This window comes from Phodopus roborovskii, unplaced genomic scaffold (genome assembly GCF_943737965.1).
Source record: "Phodopus roborovskii unplaced genomic scaffold, PHOROB, whole genome shotgun sequence".
Lineage (NCBI taxonomy): Eukaryota > Metazoa > Chordata > Mammalia > Rodentia > Cricetidae > Phodopus > Phodopus roborovskii.
In genome coordinates, this window is record NW_026126407.1 from 58,206,580 (window position 1) to 58,231,246 (window position 24,667).

A 24,667-nucleotide genomic window follows, 5' to 3' on the forward strand; every position below is an offset into this window, starting at 1 on the left:
CCCTCATCCCCCTCCTCTCCTGACCTCTTACATCCTGATATAAAGAAAAATGGAAACAAACAGGAACATAACCCAAGCTCTACAAGATCATTCTTATTTGAAAAGTTTAATTTTCTTGTGCTACCTAACAATAAGCTCTGGTGTGTCATCAATCTGTAGCATAATTAACTTCTTGTATCTTTTGTTCCATATGAATTTATATATCCAATTATCTTTTTATTTAATTTCTCATGGTTTTTCTACATTGACTAAAACTTTTTAACAAGATTTTTTAAAAATGGGATTTGTGGTTCATTTATGAGTTTTTAAAATTGGTTTAGGACTCCCTCATGTCACTGCAGAACACTGAAAACTTCTGCAGCAGGATATAGAGCCCTGGTTACTTGAGTATCACACCAGAAGATTGATGGAGGAAGAGTCTCAGAGGTCAGGGCTCCCAGAGAAGGCAGCAGAGCAGATTCCACAGTGAAGAGGATTTTAAGTAACTCACACTGTTTTTTTTTTTTTTTTTTTTTTGTCCAGGAGCATTGTATGTCAGTGGCAATTAACACAGTGCAGTTTTCCTAGGGACAGTTCTGTATTGTTTTCAGGAGAAGTCTGCAGCAAGTCCAGTTTCCCATCAGGTTCACTGTGATCTGTGGGCTGCCTGCAGCAGAAGAATACAGACAGGGCAGGTACATGGGCTGTCCAGGGCCTTCTGTTGCAGCCTCTGTTCTGGTCATCTACACATGAAGGTGACATCTATCATCAGAAGGGCAAACACACTCTCATGTGGACCACCTGTGCTCATACAAACAGTAGTAACAGAGGTCTTGAAGTTCACAGCCAGTGGTGGCTATGAAGCTCCCTGTTATGGGGAATCTGTGGCCCTGGGATGGAGTGATAATTTGGTCTGCCTGGATGGGAGGAGAAACCTTTGTTTTCCCAGCATTCTGGGAGTCATGGTCACAGTTTAACAAAAGCAGATGCACAGTGATCACACGTGAGCACGGAACTGGATGGAGGGCAGGAGGTAGGTACTGACTGTCAACATCAGACAGTGGGATTGAAGGGCAGGGTGAGAGCCATATGCATGTGGAGAGGCTCATGTGGAGAGGCTCGCATCACAATGAGAAACATTCATAGCCTTCTTTCCTGGATTTTTAAAAAAGACAGTCCCTTCTGCATATCATTAAGGGATAGGACCCAGCACTTTGGATTATATAAAAGGACATCAATTCACAAACCTGCCTGTCTACTCAGACATTGCTATGAGGGGCTGTAAACATTTTGGCATGAAGACTGGGTGGATTATGTGGGGAATCACTCCATCAGCTCCTTTAGGTCATCATCAATTCCTCTCTTGCTGAGCTCATCTAAGCTGTAGTAACGGTGAACAATTTTCTCAGCAGTGATGACCACCACACGGAGCCCATGGGTATCTTTGCCTAGCTGGCACCCGATAGCAGATGAAACTACCATGTCAAGATCCTGGTAGGTTCCCCCCAGCATTCCTGTGGTAGTGGCCCGAGAACACAGCTCTGACACCTGCAGAGAAGGGAGAGATATTAGAGAGGCCTAGGACATTCATGTAGGTTACCTGTGGGTGCCAAAGTTAGATTCTGTGAATATTAACATTAATGCTAACTGATGGAGAATGCATTAATTGAACTTTTCAAAAGTAGCTCATTAACAATGAGTTCACCAAGTTCCTTAAAGTGTAGCAGTCATGGGGCTGGGAGTGTAGCTCAGCAGTAGAGTGTGTAAGTCAATTCATTAGCACGTGGGAGGCCCAAGTGCAATTCTCATTGCAGGCTTGCACACAAGCACATATACATATACCTAGGAATTATCCAGAATACCTCTGAGCTTGGATATCACAACCTGAGGTTCTGGAAAGGACAGCAAGGACAGCAGATTCAGGCTCAGGTTCCAGATTTCATAGTGTCTCTCTAAATGGTGATGAAAAAGTCAGGTGTGGTATGTTTGTGCTGGGGGTGGGGGAGGTAACCAAAACCACCAGACAGGGAGCATGAGGCCAGAAGAAAAACAGAAAGTCCTGATTACTCACCAGAAGAAAGAAGAAGGAAACATCTTCCAGCCCTTGAAGACATTTCTTGCAAAGGCAGGCAGTCTAGATAGCTCAATCAGGGCAGGAGTTCACTCCAGGGGTAAGTAATTACCAAAAGGGCCTGGCAAGGATATCAGAGTTCTTAAGAAAGATTTAGGCCCATAAAAACAAGACCCGTTGATGCAAAACAGACAAAAATTGAATAACAGGAAACAATGAAAACTCAGAAACAGTGTATTAAGATACACATTGAAAGCGACACTAAAAACTCACAATAAAACACATGGAGTAAATTTACTAGATAACAATCAAAACAGAATTGAGCGGACAGCAGAAAAGGATCAAGGAAACAAGTCAGGGAACACACCAGATACAAAGTAGTGAACATGGAACCCTGAGAATTAAGAGGTGTTTGGGAGATTAGGAACAGAAACTGGAAAAAGAGAAAGGAGGAAATAATACAGAAAAGAATGAGAATATTATCTGAAACTTTTCTAGAAAGGATGAAGACATGGGTCCTCAGAGAAAGACTGTTGAGGAGGAAACACCAATTTCCACACTGATATATAGCACAGTAAAACTGTGGGACATCAAAGAGGAGGGGAATAAACACCCACAGAGAGAAAACATGGTGACACTATTACAGTAGACAACAATCGACAATCAGGCCAAAGGACTGGCATCTTCAAAACACTGGGAGCAGGAGCCAGGGGCCTCAAACTCTATACCTAAGCTCATCTGACACTTGAAGGTAAAATAAAAGACATATCTAGAATGGGGCATGGGGGATGAATTTCACATGCAGTAGGATGTCTTTACAAAACAGTCAGAAAACAACAAGCATTCATATGTCTCTCCAGATATGAGAACTCTCATGCAGTGCTGCTGTGGACACTGGCAGTCCCTCAGAAATGTTAGAGTACAGCTAACACGAGCCGGAGACTTCACTTCAGATAAAGACCCAAGAGGAAGGAAAACACACATTTACATGTAGGGATGAACTAAATGTCTATTCATACTACAGTGTTCAGACATAAAGAGGAACAAGGTATGAGTTCTGACTACAGTATTAATGAAATCTAGGTGAGAGAAGACAGACAACAGGCCATAAAACATAAGACCCCATGTGTACAAAATGTCCAGAGCAAGCAGAGTTAGAGCCCAACACTAGATTCCTGACAGAGGATGGCAGGAGTAGGACTGGTGCTATGAGTACAGGGATTCTCTGTGAAATGCTAAATAAAAATGGCCAGCTCCTAGATAATGGTGGTGGTGCATAACCTGAGGGGGGCAATGGAGAGGGAGTTAGAATAAAGAGAAGGGGAGAAGAGGAGGGGAGAGGAGAACATGAGGGACCAGGAAGATTGAGTCTGGGGATGAATAGACCAGAGCAAGCAAAGAGATACCATAATAGAGGGATCCATTATAGGTTTGAAGAGGAGACTGACACTAAAGAAATGTCCCCAACTAACAATCTGAGCAGAATTGGAGAGGCTACCTTAAATGCCCTTCCCTTATAATGAGATTAATGACTGACTACCTTATATGCCATTCTAGATCCCTCATTTAGTAGCTGATGGAAACAGAAACAGACACCCACAGCTAACACTAAGCTGAACTCCTGGAATCTAGTTGCAGGGAGGGAGGAGTGATGAGCAAAGGGGTCAAGACCAGGCTACAGAAACCCACAAAGACAGCTGACCCGAACAAGGGAGAGCTAATGGGCCCCCCAGACTGACAGCTGGGAAACCAGCATTGGACCGACTCAGACCCCCTGAACGTGGGTCTCAGTTAGAAGGCCTGGGCAGTCTAAGGAATCTCAGACAGTGGAACCTGGTGCATAAAAGGACTTTGGGAGCACATCTCCATGGAGGGATACTCCCTTAGCCTAGAGGTGTGTGTGTATGGGGGGGGGGGCTAGACCCTACTCCAAATGACTTGACAGATTTTAGTGATCCCTCCTGGAAGGCCTCACCCTCCCTGTGGAGTGGGTGGGGAATGGGGTAGGAGGGATCTTCAGGGGAGCACAGAAGGATGGGAGGGAGAGGGAACTGGGATCTATATGTAAAATAAGAAATAATAATAATAGAGAAAATATTTAAATCACTGAATTTTACTTTGAAAGAGAGAATTTCATAATGTGGATTACAGTTTTGTTTTTTTTTTTTTAAAAGCAACTTATGGGACCAAAGCATTATACTGTGTGTGCATGGATATGGGACAATGCTAACTGAAGCTGTCTGTAATGCTCATTACAGGTGAAGTTTACATTGTATTCAGATGCCCCTCTTACCCATGAACAAGACAGCCATAAACCCAGCGAACACCTGAAACTGACTGTACCAACTGCCACCATGTGTACATGTGCCATGAACACCGTGCTTCCCCTGAGTATACATGTGCCATGAACATGGTGCTTCCCCTGAGTATACATGTGCCATGAACACGGTGCTTCCCCTGAGTATACATGTGCCATGAACACCGTGCTTCCCCTGAGTATACATGTGCCATGAACACCAAGCTTCCCCTGTGTATACATGTGCCATGAACACCAAGCTTCCCCTGTGTATACATGTGCCATGAACACCATGCTTCCCCAGGGTCTCTTGGCACAGAAACAGGAGGGAGAGGCCGTGGACAATGGGAGAGCTTCTGCAGACCAAAACTGGGCTTGCGGGAAGCCTGGTGAGGTGGGCAGTAGGAAATTCTGTGTCTTTCTGACTCTAAGCCAAGCCGGGGCATTTTGAATCTGAACATGTTTTCTGTGCAAGCCTTGTTAAGGATTGGAGGGACAGAAAGGAGAGGTCCGTTTTGTTCTTCATCCTGGTACTTCCTCCAACAGCCCCGGGCCTTGCACCATTTCCATGGTCCAAATGAGGAAAGAGAGGCCCAAGCAGGTTTAGAAATCAACACAGAGCCAGATCTCAGATACTTGCAGACTCAGGTTCAACTTTATTTGGGGCTTGGGCACATTTCTGACTTACAGCTGACTCCTTACCTAAGGTGAATGCTAACAATAGCGCCCCCATGGGTAGCACAGACATCTGGAGAGAAGCAGAAGAATGTTAACAAGCTTGCAGCCTGGGCTACCTCCCAACAGCCTTTCTCCAGAACAGGCCCAGCTGCTCGTTGCTGGCCTGGGGCCCAGTTCTGTGCTGGCATCTGAACTCTGCAATGTGCAAGCTGTGTCCAAGTGGTGATCCTATGGCATTCACACCTATAGCCTGTGAAACCTCCTCAGAAGTGGTAATCCCATGGCGGTGATGCCTCCTTAGAAATTTTACTGCCTTGGCTTGAGCAGTTTCTGATCCATACTCAACAGTGGAAAGGAACACACTGGTGTGCCATTGATGGTCGTGGAGTTTCCAGGAGTGAGGCAAAATCGCCATTCTGCTTGTTCTTCAGGCATCTGTGGTTGACATGCTTCTGTGGTCCCTTAATTGAGAATTATGGACAAACTGATTTTGAGTTATGAACTGCTCTCTTAAAATTACTACCAGAGAAAGGATTCCCAGTGAAGGCAGCCCCTGCATCTGTGGGGACCTTGTGTGTGGCTGTGGCTGCACATTTATTTCTCCATGGTATTAAGTCATAAAGAGACCAAAAAAAAAAAAAAAAAGTTACTTTTCAAGCTGCTGTGACTCAAATTCACTTGGAATCAATCAGGGGATTGGGACACAATCTCCATATAATTTAATATCCTAATATTGGAAACCTGCCATAAATCACAGAAGTGAGATGCAGTCAGCACAATTCTGGTGTGAAAGGTGGGTGTCCTAAAAACTGGGGCACTTCTGACTTAGGTCTGAAATGTGCTGAGTTCTGATTGGACAGCTTTCATTTTTATTCTATGTTGAGTATATATTTATGAAAATGCTATGCCCTTTATATTGCTAGTTGTAACAATGAAAACTGCATAATTCTTCAAGCATACCTGATTTAGTCTTCTTTAGTGGTGAGGAAAACTGTAACTCACAAAGGGGGAGGGGCTGAGGAAGGAAGGTGAGTGCAGCAAACACACACACACACACACACACACACACACACACACACACACACACAACCTCTTAAGGAGTGGGGTTTCCTCAGCAGGCAGCCAGGATGCCAGTGGAGAGTCAAGATTGGTGAACCCACTCTGGGTTCTTAAAGTGAGGGCCCCATGGGAAGTCTACATGTGAGGATGGGTGGTGGTGGCTAACTAACTCTAGGCTCTCAGGGAAGGTAGGAGGCAGTTTCTTCCGTCTGAGGCAGTTACATGTGCCAATCCCTCTCTTGAAGCCACATGTTGGTAATACACAAAGGACACTGGATGACCTTCCCAACAATTATTCAATGTTCACATATGGTGCCAGGTAGTAACGAATGGCACTACTCATAGGAGAGTGGTGGAGTGACAGCAGCTGAGCAGCCTCCATATACTGACTTCTGAGTGGGGCACTTTGCACACACACTATCTCTCACACCATTAGTATCCCACAGGGAAGAAATCACCCAGCATGCAAAGGAAGAATGTCATGCAAAGATCAGGCTTGCTTGGGGACACATAGCTCAGACCTGGATCTGGTTCAGGCTGGCTTAGGGTATGTTCAAGACGCTAAAGGCCACAGAGCTGCAATCCCCATGCAGCTTCCTGGAGTTTGGCCAGAACACATGTCCACTTCTAGCTCTCTGACCCTGAGCTGGCATCTGCAGGAAGATACTGTAGTAACAACACTGATGGCAAGTTTACCAGCTGCCAGACACTGCTGTAGGCATGCAGTGAGCTTTATTTATTTATTTATTTATTTATTTATTTATTTATTTATTTATTTATTTATTTTGGTTCTATTTTCACCCTTTACTTGGAATACAGGGCAATTAGTTTTGATAAACATGGTGATAAAAGCGTTGAAAATAAGTATGGACTGAATTTGGAGAGTAAGTGGTTTTCCAGTTTTGGGGCAGGAGAAAAAATAGGTTCAAGACCATCTCCAAAGGAGAAGAGAATATATCATACTCAGTGAATCACCGAAGGGCAAGTAGTGCAGTTCAGGCTAACTATCCATGATCTTCATCACAGTAAATCAGGAGTAATTGTTCAAAGTAATTGTAGGTATAAGAGAGAAAGCAACCCCAGACTGACTTATTAATCGGCCTGGATAACCCATTCCAGAGGTGCTAAAGTCTTCAGAGTGACTACTGGAGCAGGGAACCTTTCATGTGCTCTCAGTTGTTATACAGTGCACAGAGACTGGTGAGTGTCAGTCCTGCCAGACCATCACGTGCTATTTCTTGAAGACCACCTGTACATTTATTCAACATTCCCGTCATGGTTCCAGCTGCTACTGTGTTGAGATCATCTTCTGCACCCTGTGTTTTCTCAATGATAACACCAAATGCACTATAGAGCAAAGCCAGGGAACCTAGAGTATTAGCCCAAAGTGCCCCTTGCCTAGTCACCATATTCAAAATCTGTACATTTCTTGGTTTGGACCAGGCCATGCTCTGGGTTTCCTCCAATCCAAGACCATTCATTGCCCCAGACGCAGCCCCTTTATGCAATATCCTCCAATGGTAAAGAAAGCTAGCTCAAATCGGCCTCAGGTTTTGTTAGCTCCAGTAGGCAAAATGAATTTATCACTATCCTGAACAAGATAGCCTGGATCCACATTTAAATATGGAGACCGGGTTCATACCAGTCAGTGGAATGCAGGCCAAATCAGCATGCAAGTAAGCTGATCCTCCTGCTCAGAAGAAGCCAGCCACCCCACCAGTGGTTTTGTTGCTGCTTCCCCAGCCTCCCTCCATGACTTTGCAGCAGAGTGTGGGGGTGGGGGGGTGGAGAGGATGAGGGGGTGGCAGGCGGTGTCTTTCTGCCTCCACCTCAGGCTAGTGTCGAGCACTGGTTGCCACCAAGATGGCGGGAAGACCCGCATTCCTATAGCCATCTTCACAAGCTGACCTTTCCAGCTCAGGTTCCAGTTAAGCACCACCACCTGTGCTTTTAAATTATATATCCCACCTGCCCCTAAGAAGGAGGGAAGGACATGGAGTTTTACAGACAAGAAAAAGACTATCTTAAAACATCCAGAATTTGGTTAATCCTGATTGGCAGGGTGTGGCCCAGAGCCAGGCTCTTAACTGGCAATAACTGGTCTGAAAGTCAAAGAAAGAGGGTCAAGGTGGGCTTCAGGAGCCACAGGACCACGACAAAGGCTCACTGGTCTCCTGGGAGGCTTCTGAATGTACTCCCAACACTTTAACCCTGCTGACCCTGCACTTGGGAAAGAAGCTCTTCTCAGGATTTTCCAGGAGGGCTGGGAGTGGTGTCTGTATGTGGGTTACAGCAGCAGGCTCAACAGGGGTCAGCTGTGCTGAAGGACAGGCACTGAAGAGCAGAGCAAGGGCAAGCTGGATCTGGGCTTGGGAAAGGTGGAAATGACTTAAGCAAAGTACCAATCCCACACCATCTTCTTACCAGAAACTTAGAAGAGGCATATGAACACTCAGCCTTTCACTGGTCACACCACCTGGATACTCTCAAGCTGGTGTCTATTCACGTGGGATTTCCACAAACTTCTGAGGATGTCTCCTAAGTCCACTGACTTACACCTTCCAGAACAGGTCAGGGACTTCAGCTTTTGTGAACCATGCAATTCTTTTTTGTAGTGTGAAAGCAGAGAGGGGAAGGATGTGAGTTCAGGCACATGGCTGTGAGCCAATTAAACAAACTGGGAGGAGGGCAAGCAGGGCAACCATGGCAAGGCAGGAAGAGACACTATAAAAAAATATGCAGTACTGACGTTCAGCCAAGCTCTCAAGATTCTGCAAAACCTGAAAGTTTCTTTGCTTCTCAAGATGAACAGAAATGATACATGTGATACTGAATATAGCTTACGAAAACATGTGTCATCAGGGGTGCCAGTGTATGAAGCTCACAGAGAACACTCCTTTAGTGAACAGGGACACCTGTACAAGGACAGACATCTGGGAGGCTCAGTGTGGAGGCTCAGCAAGCTGGAGGCTCTGGGTTTGACCCCAGAAATTAAAAATAACAAAATATCATCTGTCTCTCCATGAATTCATCTCTTGGATGTTAGAGAAATACAGCAATATTATACAGACTCAGGCTCAACATTTTTATAAAACATAAAAGTGGCTGAGCTTGGTGGCACATACCTCTAATCCCAGCACTCAGAAGGCAGGCAGATCTCTGTGAGTTTGAGGCTAGTCTGGTAAACATAACAAGTTCCAGGCCAGCCAGAGCTACATGGTGAGATCCTGTCTTAGGAACATTGCTAGGATTTTGACTGAATCTGTGTATCAGTATTGGGAAAGTGTCATGTTGCCTGCCTGCAGAGTCATGGACATGCCCTACCTTCCCACTTCCTAAGCTTTCTATGCTTTCACAGGGTTTCTGCTCTCCTCTAGGACACTGTGCTACTCTCGGGGGTTTTTGTTTTCCTCTTGGTGGTGCTGGAGATGAAGTTGTCCTCACAATTGTTTGCTAAGAGTATGTAAGAGCACAATTGATTTTCCCTATTATTAATTACCCTTATGGTCTTGGGACCTTACTAAATAACTTACTAGTTAGTAACTTTTTGTGGATTTTTGGGGTTTGCCCAAGTAAAAACAATAACCACCTGCCAATAGGTTCTGCTTTGATTTCAATGGGGTGATAAAGTGTTTATGATCTAATAAAGCCACTGGAGATCAGAATGCAAAGCCAGCCACACTGGTCAGCCATAGAAGCTGGGAAGTGGTGGCACAAACCTTTAATCTGAGGACTCAGGAGACAGACGCAGCTGTATCTCTTTGAGTTCAAGGCCACCCGGGGCTGCATGAGGGTGAATCAGTCTGAAAGAGAAATAGAGCTCACACCTTTAATCCTAGCCCTAGAGAGGAATACAGGGAAGAAGCAAAGGGTCTCATGTGAGATTCAGTTTTCTGTCACAGGGAAGACAGGATCTCCATTTTAGCCTAGGTAGAGGTAAGAGCTACTGGCTGGCTGCTTTGTATTTCTGATCTTCAGCTTGAACCCCAATATCTGTCTCTGGGTTTTTAGTATTTGTACTACACTTTAATCTCTGTGTCTTTCCTCTTTCTTACCCCTTTACAAGGGTAAAGGTGGCCAATAAAATTTAAAGTGGTGTGTATGGGTAAGAACTATAGCATCTGTCCTTGATGGGAATTTAGTTTTTTTATTGCTATTTTTTCAGAATTGACACAATTAAAAGATTCAAGTTATTCTTCAGAAAAATTTAACTTACTAAATTTCCCACCAAGGTTGTGAGTTTGGCCACAGAGATTTCTCCAGTGGCTATCTCACAAGGAAGGGATTTGAAGCACGACACACAGTAGGTGGACATCCAGGGGCTGCTGCCTGACTGCCACTCTTGAATCATCATGCTGTCAGTTGGTGTTTAACTCTTGACAAGAGTCCTACTACTCACTATGGTTGACACCACAATATCCAGTGGCCCCTGGACAAGCTGATGTGTCCTTCTCTGCTGCTGGGAGGGTGGGCTGCTCAGAATGCAAAGCAACTTCTTTCTCAGGAGGTTCCCTTCGCTTGAATGGCCTGAAGGAGTTTCAGCCACTCAAGCAGCATCCCACTCAAGCATCCTGGAGCCATTTAAATGAACTGTTCAGAACTGTTTAGAAGAATCCCATGGCTGAGATTTCTAGAGCTGGGATGAGGTGGGAGGAAATACAGGGGTAACTGCAATAAGGTTGTAAGGTTGCTTTACAGGGAAAAGAGTACAGAGCAGATTGTGGTGTGCGTGAACACATGGTGAACTGAATTAACTGTATGGTAGGATGCAAATATCTCAAAGTGTTATCAGAAAAAGGGGATTGATAGTAACTGGATTTACAATAATAGTAAGCTTTAGGATGTGTTATTTAAAATTCCTTAACATTCCTTTTTTCTTTTTCTTCTGCTAACAGTGTTAACATGGCCACATGTAAGTTGGGTGCCTGCCCCTGCCTCAGGATGGGACTCCCAAGGATCTGGCCAAATCAGGATATGGGTGAGACCATATCTTTCTTGGCTTTGCTGCAGTCCCACTTCCCTAATCCCCTGTCCCCAAGAGCCAGCTCTAATCCTCACTCCAAAATGTCCTCCCACAGACTGCACCTAACAGTTACTGGCTAGACTTCATGAGATGGCATTGCTGTGCCTGTGGGATATACATGCAATCCATAGGAAGAAAGTGACAAGCCCAAGGGCTCTGTGGCCACCCAGCATCTCCCCAGGTAGGCCCAAGTTAAACACAACAAAAACATGCTGTCATTTCGGCTTGTTCTCTTCACTACTGTTTTTACTACCCACAAAAGTAATCAGGCCTCAAGAGAGATAAATAAACTGTGGCTTTGCACACACACACACACACACACACACACACACACACACACACACACGCACACGCACGCACGCACGCACGCGCACACACGCGCGCACACACACACACACACACTGTAGAACAGAAAGAGGAGAATCTCCGTAAGTTGACAGTGGAGTGACTGCTAAGAAAAATGACTGTGTTAACAAAAAGAAGAAAATGAACATAGAAGATAGACTATCTTTTGTGTGATTCATGCAACTTGCCCTCAAATAGATCAGCAATATATGTATTTATTTCATAATCACATGCAATAGCTCTCAAAAACAATCAAAATAAATCAATGGGGTTAAATGTTGAGGTCAAATCCCAATAAAGGGTAAAGGCATTGCATTCACTACCATGTTCTAGTAAAATGTAAGCCTAATAGTATTTCTGGACAGAAAGGTAAAAAGAACAATAGAAGACCACTAGAAATGAAAGCAAACATTGTAAAAAGTGTAGATTGTCAAGGTGAAAATAACAACAAAAAGGAGACAGAAGGAAGATATCTCTTAACCCTGTCTTCCCACTTTAAGGGTTCAGTATGTTCTTTTTAGATCATTTGAATGTATTTGGAATGACAGGACCATATATGAATGCATACAGATTTCACAAAGTGGGGTATGTGTGAACACACAGCTGCATATGAGAGCTACCCTCTAAAATACTAAAAACTGTATTTTTGGTATGTAAAACCTAAGGAGTTCGGATGCATGCCCTTTTTGTATTTTAATAAAAACTCTGTCATCATGGGAGGTAGGTGGTTTAAGGGTCTTTTAGACCCCCATGGAAATGCTCAGAAATAGAGACTTATGCAGCTGATGCCAACTCTCAGAGAACCCAGGACCCTTAGGTAGAGGTTGCTCTTCAGGTGTGTGTGTCAGGGGCGGAGGGGGGTGGTGGAGGGTGGGGGGTGGGGGGGTATTTGGAGTAGCTCTTGATGCAATTCACACATTAGCACAGGGCTCTTGGTTTTGGGACATACACAGCACTCAGCTGTTCTACTTTTGCATGACTGAGGGCACAGCAAAGTAGTGGGGGGCACTACGTACTTTAGAGGCTAGAAGTCTGGTTTTATGATGGGAGCCCTGTGTACCCAGTTGTTTATACTGGTCACATCAGGCAGCCTCTGTGATGTAGAGTACTTGGCTTTTCTGGGACTCACAGCCTCCTCTCCCTTCATCATTCTTCTCTTCACTCTCTGGATCAACTATACTGTTGTAATGACCTTCACCCAAGGCCACCTTATTCTTTATATCCTACAGGGATCCTTCTTCTTCTTCTTCTTTTTTTTTTTTTCAAGGATTTCCCATCAACTTTTTTTTTTTTTTTGGTTCAAGACTTAGCTATGGAAATTATACTTATCCTACTTCATCTAAATATTAATGAAGTTATATTTTAATGGCAACCAGCAGAGGATGGTACATGTTTCTTGGTGACGGAGAAGCAGCTAAGAGAAAGGTGAGACCAGTGTATATACAGCTTACCTAGGATAAAGTATGCTCTTCTGTAAAAGTTTCCAGAAAAGAGTGGGCTCAGGTAAGTACCATCACAGTAATCCCTAGGGTGGGTGCAAGGGACCAATGTTTCTTTTTGTAGTATGGCATTTCCCATGCCAGGCCTTGGCATACACACTTTATGATGCAGAACACTCTGTTCTACTCTGTACCCGCGACGTTTTCAGCTGCAGGCTAAACAGTGGTGCTGGGAAATAATTACTCTTAGAGCCCAGAGGTACCTGGTGGCTACCAGGAACCCTCTGCCCAGGAGGTGTGATTAGCACCCAGCACCACTCCTTGACCTAGACATCATGGTTTACTGCAGTCCTGCAGCCTTGCTGCCTTGCCCTAGAATCCTCTTCTTCATAGCACGTGATATTCAACTTTTAAGTTGATTTCCTTCTGGGTGAGCTGGGCATTCAAAAGCTGTGGAGTATTATGTGAGGTTTCTTTTTTGTCTCATCAGTATTTAGTTGCCAGAGAAGCACAGCCAGGAAGGCATGCCCTATGCTTACGTCTGTGGTATGAAGCTGAGCGATAGGGCACATGCTTCAATATCTCAAGGTCTTGTTTTCCTCATTCGGAAAGCAGGCTCAGCATGAACCACCAGGAGTCATTGAGGAAATCAAGTGAGAAGTGAATGACATGGGCTGGGGGTCAGAGGGATGTGTTGTATAGCAGGAAGCTGCCAGTCAAATATTTAATCCTTGCTTGATAATTATAATTTTCATCTTCCTCCAACTATCTGATCAGGAGATCTTTTTTCTTCGTTTGCATAAATTACATCTTTCTCACTATTCATAATGTCCTCTGTATTTTTAAAAGAAGAGAGCAGGCTTGGGAAAGAGATGGAGTGTGGGGTAGGCATGAAAGCTTCAATCCATGAACAATTTTCTATACTTCTATTACGCTTCCCATGCCCCGTCTTAAACACAGCTGTCAGGACAAGAGGCTCATTAAAAAGATTGTTTTGACTGATGGAATGTTCATGTATCAAATTGGAAATCCATCCAAAAACATTAGAGGGAGGTAGACAGAGGTGGCTGTGAGCCATTAAGGGAACAGTGCTGTAGAATGTGGAAGGTCCATGTGCCAGGAGCAAGTGTCTCTCCCTGGAGCCAGGAAAGACTATAGCCATCAAATATGAGCACCTTGGCTAAGTCCACTTCTGTTTTAAAAACTTGTGGAAAGACAAATTCCTACTAGGAGTTCCTTGAACACACTGATGGCCTATACACTGAAATGCCCATCACATAGTGTGGCTTGAAAGAGGAATGAGGGAGTCATCCTAATGTCCCCTTCCTAGTTCATCGATTCCTCTTCAGTCCCAGAATGCTCTCTATAAACTGTTATGCAGACTTATGCATTGAGAACACAGCTGAATCATGGTGCTAACCCACCGGGATCATTTTCAATGGAGGATGCCCACACATAGGGTGGTGGGAGTATTTACTTTATTTCCTTACTATACATTCCTTATGAAGTCATGACACACCCTTTCTATGGTGAGATTCAACCCCAAAACTCCACAGTGTATTAATCATTTACTGGGCACAACTTCCCCTGTGCATTGGTATAATGGATGACTCCGCCTAGCAACGTGATTCTGGTAAGAAAGTAATCACAATACCCTTACCCCCTCAACCAAATCTTTGTATAAACTTAGAAGTATGCCCCCTGCAGTTATCGTCTTTGGCAGACAGTTAGTTGGACAGTGTTAGTGTCTAAGCAAAGAGAACTCATCTGAGACATTCACAGATGGCCAAGGACAACAATTGCAGCATGTCTAAAGTTGTTGAGCCATACCTCTCAGAGAGATAGGTAACAAGAGTGTCCTGGATTCTCTCTGCCAGCAGATAGGAAAGTGTCCCAAGCTAACCTCACATTAACCTTCACGCATGCCTATTCTTCACTTTCCAGTATACTAACAATAGATCTGTCTTAAAGTTGTCATTGGACACTGTGCCCTCTCTGTCTGGTCTCAGTTTTGCTCCTATGGCCTTGGGACCTTATGTTGCCATTTGCCATGGCTATGGCTCTGTTTTTATCACTTAGCCTAGGAATGTGCTCCTGACAAATGAAAAGCTAACTTTATAATTCTTGTCCTTTGCTTCCAACCTCTGGGGAAAGAGAGTTTTTTTTTGGGGGGGGGGTAAGAAGAAGAACACTGGAAAGTAATGGTTGGAGGGAGAAGCTGGTAGAAAGTAGCATAAATGTAAAAAGAAAAGAAGGAAAAAAAGAAACATGGAGGATTTAGAAGCAGGACAGGATTATTAGAGGGGAAACAGAATAATCAAGAGCACATGAATAGAATGAACGTGGTGTGAGAAGACTTTTTCTACAGTCCTCAGATTTAGATCCTATGCTTATTGTGGCATCTCTTTTTGGACCCTGAGTGAAAACCTTGAGGCTGGACCTTAAGGTTTTCAATAGTGAATGCCTGTCTAATGTCCCATTTGATTCTACATGTGCTAGGATGACAGTCACCTGTTAGTGGCCAGAGTGTCTTAACCAAAGCTTGTGTCTTATGTGTAGCTGTGATCTGTCAATGCCCTAAGAGAGGTGAATGGGTCATCCAGGTAGGTGGGTGCAATGCTTGAAGGTTTCATTAAGGTCCAGGGTCCGTTTATTTTTCTGCTTTATTATTCTGGGAGTGTAGCTTTTGTCTTCAACAACATAAAAGAGCTATGGGGGCATGAAGATGAAATGACCAACAAACAAAACCTTCATGGAAGCTTTGCTTGCTAAATTCTAGAACTGGGTCCTGAGGACACAGTTGAGTTTACAGAGAGTGTTTCAGCCTAAGTGGCAGCCTCAACAAACCAGGCACAAAATGGGGCTCTGTGAATAAGGACAAGTCTGAACAAGGTCACCTCCCCAAATGCAAATACCCAACCATATCAATTCTAGGAAAGCTTTCAGGGCACCCCACTTCAGGATCCTTATGTCTCCTGTTCTGTGACATCCCAAGTATCTCCTTGTGCTACAGTCACTGGTACTTCAGTGCTGGCCCTCACCCAATAGGACTATGCTGCAGCTCTGGCCTTTGCCTGCTCTGTGCTCTCTCTCTCTCTCTCTCTCTCTCTCTCTCTCTCTCTCTCTCTCTCTCTCTCTTCTCTCCTCTCTCTCCGATGCTTCTTTCCTTTCCAAATGCTTGGCAAACTTAAAAAATATTATAATTAAAATTTTTTTTACGTGTATGGGTGTTTTCCCTGCATGTATATCTGTTCATCATGTGGGTGTCCAGTGCCCACAGAAGCCAGAAGAGGGTTTTGGATTCCCTGGGACTGGAGTTACAAATGGTTGTGAACTATGGTTGGTGCTGGCAATCTTTTGCAAGAGCAGCAAGTACTCTTAAGACCCTCAGGACCCTGCTCATTCTTTGGGGGATTTTCCTTCTTTGTCCTGAAGACACTGTTAGCTGCCTCCAGATATCCATGGCCTTCCCTTTCCTCTTTCTTTTGTTCTCAGAAAGGCCTGCCCAAGACAGTTGGACTTAACCAGGGTGGAGGCTGCAGTGGCAACCCTCCTCCTATGGCCTCCAAAGGGCTAAAAACTCAAAGCTGGATGGGGAAAGATGGGAGAAGTGTTAGGGTTCTAGGAATACTTAATTTTTAAAAAATGTTCCTTAAAAGGATCAACCCAGAGAAGCGGCTATCTCCATGCCTCTACTTCAGTTCCTGCCTCCAAGTTCCTCCCTTGAGTTCCTGACATTACTTCCCTTGGTGATGGGACTATGACCTGGAAGTATAAGCTGAAATAAACCCTCCCCCCAAAAAAAAATGTTCCTTCCTGCCTCTGGGTGATGTCTTCCTGGGATATTCACAACAGCTCAGTTGGCTCAGGAGGGTCCAGCTCTGGAGAAGAGCTGTGCTGGGAGAGTGGGACAGACGTCTGCTTAGATCCTTGCTACCATGAACTACAGACAGCCTCTGTATGTGGGGATGAATCTTCTCCTCTGAACCAGGCAATGTGTAGTTTCCTGTTTCATAGAACTCCAAGAAACCCAGGGCTCTGTACTTGTTAGAACAGCAACTCTCATTCTGGGATTACAAGTTGTAAACATAATTTAGGATTATCTTTGGAGGTGCTTATGAGTTCCAGAAATTGCCTGGTTGGGTTGGAGTTTTATGATTCAGAGTCTGCCAATGGCTCTGAGGTTACTGGAGCTGCCTTCCCAGGTGCCTAATGTTCAGCAGAACCCAGACTCCAGTCCAAGCTCCATGCTGGTTCCTTATTGGAGTAGGAAAGACACAGATGCAGTGGCTGTCATCTCCAGCCACATTCAGGAAGTGAGGAATAGACAATACATTATGGAGGCAGAGTGTGAGTTGTCAAAACTCAAACAAAAAACAAAGATTTCTGATTTCCCTGTGGTAGAGGACATGAGGTGTGAGAAAGGTGACCCTTGCAGTTTCTGGAAGAAAACTGATGAGTGGGTAAGTACTGCTCTCAGATAAAGCATCAGTGGTCACCTATTATCACCCACTGTTTCTCTTATGGCCTATGAGTGAAGAATTCTTATGTTTCCTTCTGGTTGTGTGTAGCCTTCTGTAAGAACCCATGTGTTTGCTCCAGTTTTGCTTGTAACTCTACAGAGCCCAAATCAGCACTGTCTGGCTCTTTATAAACATAGTTTGCCAACTTCATCATAAGATTGTGTGTGTGTGTGTGTGTGTGTGTGTGTGTGTGTGTGTGTGTGTGTGTGCCCTGGACAAAACCAGGACTGTATGAGGAAGAACTTAAGATAAAGTGATGGGAGATGTCATTCTGTAAATGTTTCTCATGCTGGTTAATGAATAAAGCACTGTTGGCCAATAGGAAAGGAGATAGGAGGGACTAGGAGACAAGGAGGAAAGAGGAAGTAGGAAGAGAGAGTCAAGATGGAGAGTCTGGAGTATGCTGGCCAGCTCCCCGGTAAGAGAAATACATAGATCAGCAGAAATGGGTTAATACTTAAGACAGAGCTAGCCGATAAGAAACTAATACTGGGCCAACAAAATTATATTTAATACAGAGTCTCAGTGTGTTAATTGGGGCAGGCGCGGCGGCAGGACAAGAGTGGCGGCGGGTGGAAAAACCATACTCGTTACAATAAAGGACATCCTGGTGGACTGAACATAGCCATCTTCCCTTAAAACGTTTGTTTTTGTTTTAAAGAGAGGAACACAAAAAGTAAAGTATCAAATCATTCATATGGCTGCCACTCACAGACAGCATGCTACAAGCTCTCTCACTGTTTGTGAAATAGGAATACTATACTTAGAGCAAAGTATCCTTCATTCCTGAATCTCCCAGCTTTAGCCCCAGGCCTGTCTAGAACTTAGGCTGGTGGGGGTTGTCAGTGGCCTGCACAAGACTGGTGAGGATTTTCAGGGAAAAGGAACCTGTATTTTGCTTGTGGAAGCACAAACTTGTTAGTCGCTATTGAAGTTGTCATAGAGGTCTCTAAAAACACTAAAAACAGGAGTACAACATGACCTGGCTAAAACATTCCTGAACTACATATGAAGGGATCCAACTCGGCACACAATAGTGATATCAGCACACATGTTATCATGTCACTCTTCACAATGTCTAGACTTTGATGCCCATATATCCATTAAAGGATGACTGGATAAAGAAAATATGGTACATATACACCGTGTATATCTATTTGGTCTCAAAGAACAAACCATGTTCCTTGTAGCAAAATGGATGGAAGTAGTGATCATCATGTTAAGTGAAATAAGCCAGACATACAAAAAGACAAGTATGTTTTCTTTTATACCATGGACTAGCATTTTTATACCCTGTGAAGATGTTTTGTTCTCATTGGTTTAATAACGAACTCATGGCCAATAGCCAGGCAGGAAGTGGTTGGACGAGACCTGTGGACAGGGAAAAAGGGAGCACAGGGATGAAGAAGGGTGGAGTCACCAGGAGATGAATCTGCCATGTTGTAAAAAGGTGCTGAGCCATGTGGTAGTATACAGATAAGAAATATGGGTAAATTTAAGCTGTAAGAGCTAGTTAGAAACAAGTCTGAGCTATTGGCTGATCATTTATAATTAATAAGAAGTCTCAATGTGGTTATTTGGGAGCTGGTTGGTGGGACAGAGTATTTTGCCTACACTCTTATACATGAAATCTGGGGGGAGGAGACAAAAGCAAAAAACAGGGACTATTATGGGGACTTGGAAGCAGAAGAGGGGGCATGAAGCTAAAAGAGGGTGATAAGAGGGCGTTAAACATTAAAAGTGCACTGCACATATGGAAAGGTCAGAACAAAGCCCATTCTTTGCACAGCTAATATATACAAATAAAAATTAAATATCTTTTCAATAAAAGTTCAAGTGAAAAACTTCTGGGAAGAAAAATAATGACCAGTCCATTACCTGACTGAAGAACCAGGAACTGGACCTCAAAGCACCCCTGCAACGGTGGAATCATCACATGAAAGTACTCTTCTCTTCAAGGATAGACAGCACAGGCCACACCGCCTCCACACTAATGACCCTCTGAATTAAAGGCACAGGGTCTTCAGCTGTGAGGCCAGGGAGTGGAAAAGAAAACAAGCAGCAAGAACGTTTACCAACACGTTAGTCACCCAGAAGCACAGGAGCCAGGCACCTCACATGGTAAGAGAACCACATGGTTCACACTGCAAGAAGCCCACACATCCTTCATCCTTCAAGTGTGACTCACAGGGAGAAGCATTCTCATGGAGAGGGCTCTGGGAAGGGCTACATCCAGGAGCAATCAGAAGTTCTTCAAGGCTGATGACTACAGATAAAAGGAATTTGCCATCCACCAAAGGGACAGAAAACCAGTTCTGAAAAGTTTTACTCTTAAAAAAAAAAAAAATAAATGTTTGAGAGAGATTTCATGTGATTTAATGTTCTGGAATGTATGCATCTTTGAAAATGTTACATGGCACCTCATTCATATAAAGCACAATGAAGTGCCATTTTGGTGACAATTCAGCCTCTTCCCTGAGTTCACACTAGGTTGTGGAGCCTCTCAAAATGACCGAGGGCTTATTTACCTTAGTCCCCCTAGTTTCCAGAGACCACATGACACATGCTGAGAAGCATAAAGACAAAACAGCAATGACACAGCAGTGCCAGGAGTTCCAGACTGATGCAGAGTGTCTACAACAAAGGCTACAGTCACACCAAGGCCACCTTCAGGCATTGGCTCCGTAAACAGGACATACGCAAACATCCCAAGATTTAGGCCTGTATGTGCTCAGAGAAGTTCATAGCAGCAGCACTCATCACCCAGAATAGGTGGAAGCATCCTAAATGTACAACAATGGCAAAACAGTTAAAGGAACATGAACATGTGTAACACAGAGGACCCTTGAAGAACATTTTTGAGGACATGAAATAATGCTTTGTGTTACTTTTTATTAACAAGAAAATGTTAACCGCTAAACTGTTTACCAACCAAGATGTTCATCACCTTCCCCTCAAGCCTGTACAACCATCAATTATGACAGGACACGAAAGATGCAGGGCTTCACACATTATTGAAACTGGAGATGACATAACCAGAGTGGCTCTGGTAGAATGAACACATGCATTCATGTGTATACAAACACATACCTTCCAGAGATGCCAATGACTGGATTATTGACAAACTCATAAAAACAACCTTCAACTATGCTAATGTCAAGATTCAGAGATCAAGTGTAAGATGCTATCAATGAATCTTTTTCAGACAATTTAGGCCAGGGTAATCAAGCAACACTTTCCCCACTCCTCTGCTCACTCTGAGATGGTACATTTGCAGGGACATCTTACCAAAGACAATTTGATGGTTAGTGTTCTCAACCTAACACATGCCTGAGTCACCTGGGAGAACTCTGTGGTGGGATTATCTGCTGTAGGGGATTATCTTAATTGTACCAGTTGAGCTGGCAAGACCTGTGCACTGTGGGTAGCACCAGTCTCCACCTGAGATGCTAGACTGTGTGAGGGGAGAAAGGAAACCAAGTAGCATTCACTCATCACTCTGCTTCCTGACTGGATAGGATATGGCCAGCTGCCCCACACCCTCCCCTTAACCCAAGAGCCTTTTCTCCTTTAAATTGCTTTTGCCAGTGTCTGCCATAACTGATATAAGGAAACTGACACAGATACACTTGTCTCTCAAGATGTCTCATTTTAAATTCTTTTAATTTTATTCCTCTTTTCTGGAGCCATAGTTCCCATTTCAAGGGACCTTTTCCTGGGGTTCATAGTTATCAGCAAATGTGCCCACCAGGATTTATGTCCCCAAGGCGTTGTGGGGGCTAGGATCCTGGATCCCTCCATTTCAACAAAGACCATCAACAGCACAGCTTGCTCATATGTTCAAGGTGAGGGGAGAAAGAGGGAGGCTCAATGTGTATGTGTGGGGTGGGGGCTGCTTGCTGAGCCCACAAGGGAGTACTCACAATTCAGGCCCTGTGTGATATTCTAGAGCCTCTTTCAGCACAGAGTCTTTACAACACTCATGTGTTAAGCTTCCTGGCTCGGCGACCAGCTCCTTCCCCCCACAGAGGCCCTGGTAGCAGAGCTTATGGGGGCTGTCCTACATAGCTGTGCCTCCTTCCCCACTCCTGCTGGCCATGGACACTAAGGTAACTCATTAACACCCTCTGGGTATTTAAACAGATCCACACAGGATCAACCTTGCTACTTCCCTCCTGGAAAGTTTACTTTAGGGTGTTCTTACATGTATAAATTCAAAATGGCACTAGTAATATTTTAATCATTGTTTTAAACATGCACTAGTAATATTTTAATCATTGTTTTAAACATGCACATTAAAAATGATCCTCAAGGAGCCTGGTTACCCCGTGAATTTAACTCTTCACTGGAGAGAGGGTGAGGCCATTGCAGGGACAGGAGGATCCTCCAGCAGTCAGCAGAGAGAGATAGTATCAATGACAAGGCCCTACCCAATATTAATATCATTATGCTAAAGGTACCAAGAAGAAAATGTGTTCCGTAAGGCTCACTTTTTCTAATGTTAAGCTATTTCAGCTGTTTCTCAGTAATAATAATGAGATTGATGAAAATGAGAAAGACAACATTTAACAGCACAATTTGCACTGATGTGTACCAGTCAGAGACAGTCACAGGTCTAGAGACTAGAGGCCAGCACTCTGCTGCACAGCTTTGCAACCCCAATGGAACTCAACCTGTAGGACCTGAGTTTGCAGGCCAGTACAACAGGGAGATGAGGCTTGGGCACCCCCTTTCCTAATTATTGAGGTCTTGGTTGGTTTCTTCACCTGTACCATAGCCTTGAATGTGGATCTGCATGGAGGACGGTCTTACTTTTCAGTTGCTGTGATAAGATATTATGGCCAAGGCAACTCTCAAAAGAAATGGTTTAATTTGAGGTTTGTGGTTCCAGACAGTTAGTCCATGGCAGGGAACATGGCAACAGGCAGGCAGTCATAGTGCTAGAGCAATAGCTAAGTGCTTAACAAGCAAGAGGCAGAGATAGCTAACTGGGAAAGGTGTGGGCTTTTGAAATTCAAAACCTGCCTCTAGGGACACACCTCCTCTAACAAAGATACAGTTCCCAATCTTTCCTAAACAGTTCCACCAACTGGGGTCCAAGCATTCAAATATATGAGCTTATGGAGGCCAATATTCTCATTCAAACCACCACACAAACCAGGACTGTGTTAAGCCAAGAGAATACTGCCCAACTGTTATCTTACCTCCAAGGTCATCATCAATATGCAAACATTTTTTTTTATACGTTTATCACCATGTGTTCAGACACAATGGCATATGTGTGGAGTCAGACAACAACTTGGAGGATTCAATGCACTCCTTTTATCACGTGGGTTCCCAGGACTGAACACGCCATCAGGCTTGGTAATGAATGCCACTACCCACTGAGCCATCTCATGGACCCCATAAATACTTAAGTAAAACAAAATTCTGCAGCAATATTCAAGCAATTCTAAGTGATTCTGCACAGTAAAGTCCCAGACCTGGATTGTGCTACTGGGAAGTGGAGACGAATCCAGTAATGCAGGGGAATTTTAATTGGAGAGGAAGTTAGGGTGTTCTGTTCAAACAGGGACTATGGGTCAAATGTCCCCACAAAATAGTCGTGCTATGTATGCTTTCATATTCATTGTAATGTATCAAGAGAATGGGCACATAAGGGTGGACACCCTATGCAGTGGGTTTGTGGGTTTATAAGAGACCTGGGACAGGAAGCTGGTCTCCTCTGGTCTCATTGTGTGAGAGCCTTAGGACTACAGGAAATCCTCACCAGTAAAAAGGACTGGAAAATATGGCCTCCTGGTCTTGAACTTTCTAGCTTTCAGAACTATGAGCCAAAAGAACCTTTATTACTTATAAACGACAGTATTTGGTGTTCAGTTATAGCACAGAAAATGGACTAAGACACTAGGATAGCCAGATTTTACAGAACATTCAGAACATTTCAGAAGCATGCTAATGGCTATTTAAAAACACGCCCTTCAAGAGCAGATAGAGTACCCTTCCTTCACAAACCCAGTCTGCTTCTTTCTGCGCTTAGAAGCTCCACTCTGAAATGTTGCAATGCAATTTGCACCAACACTTTTACCTTGCTCTTTAAGAATGATCTGAAGGCTGGAGGGATGGCTCAGTCAGTCAAGTGCTTACTGTACAAGAATGAGAAGCTGAGTTCAACCATCAGAATACACATTTTAAAAGAAATCCAGATGTGGTGGTACACCTCTGTAATCCCAGAACTGGGAGGTAGAGACAGGGAGATCCCTAGGGCTTGCTGGATAGCTGGCATCCAGACCAAGGGGGATGGCGTCTAAGTAACAATCCTCAAGAGTTGACCACTGGCCTACACACACACACACACATACACACACACACACACACACACACACACACACACACACACACACACACACACGATCTGCAACCTCTACCTGTTTTGTTCATTCCTCTGGGCTATTGAGGAGCCTGCATTGTTTGCTGAGTGAATACAGACTGACTTGACTTTAGAAATCAGTAGAACACATTCACACGCCAGATTCTCAATTTATAAATATTTACCATCAGGACTTGATTTTAACTTTAATTAGCCCAACTGTTAAGGATACCTCCAAAGTGAGAAATGAAATCCACCACTTCACACCAGATGTAGCTTCAGCAGTTTGTCTTTTATCGTTTATGGTGTAGGAGATGCAGGCATGAAGTGACTATAAAGTATGATGTTTTACAATGGATGGACCAAAACATAAAGCTGACCAGAAAAATGAATGGATGACTATATGCTAGAAGACAAATTAAAGAGAGTGAAATTCACCAAGTCGATCTGGCCCCAGAAGCTTGGGGTCATGTGGAGGGTTTAGAAGGGACACTTGTCTGGTCTTTTACAAAGTTGGCTGAAAAGAAAAGCCACCAAGGTAAGCTTCTTTAAAATGTACTCCAGACGGCTCTATGGGGTGATTTCTTTATTTGGAAATTCTGACTATAGAATTATGCACCCAAAGGTTGTTTTCCAGAACAACGGTGAAGTGTGTGCTTTAAGAAATAGTTAATTGTTAAATTAATTAGCTATTTTTTAGCTTCCAAAGGAATTTGTCATCTAGTTTTGTTGCTCTCCTCCTACTAAACTAGTGATCCTTTTTTATAAAATTAAAGATACCACTCGTTCCTTATCTGTTCTAAAGAGCCTCAGGCTCAAAGTAGTCTAATTTCCCCCACACCCCAGGAGCCGAAAGACTTTGATGTAGCTTTTGCATGATGCAC

The 24,667-nt window shown here is 43.9% G+C and overlaps 1 protein-coding gene and 1 pseudogene across 1 annotated transcript in view; both read right to left on the reverse strand.

Moving 5' to 3' along the window:
- Positions 1-925: 925 nt before the first annotated feature.
- Cpped1 (calcineurin like phosphoesterase domain containing 1) overlaps positions 926-24,667 on the reverse strand; it is a 119,449-nt gene continuing 95,707 nt past the window's right edge. Inside the window, 2 exon segments of the mRNA XM_051181449.1 lie at positions 926-1,485; positions 1,487-1,527. Coding sequence (XP_051037406.1) covers positions 1,303-1,485; positions 1,487-1,527 — 224 coding nt within the window. The 3' untranslated portion in view covers positions 926-1,302.
- On the reverse strand, positions 7,217-7,837 carry LOC127219684 (mitochondrial import inner membrane translocase subunit Tim23-like; annotated as a pseudogene).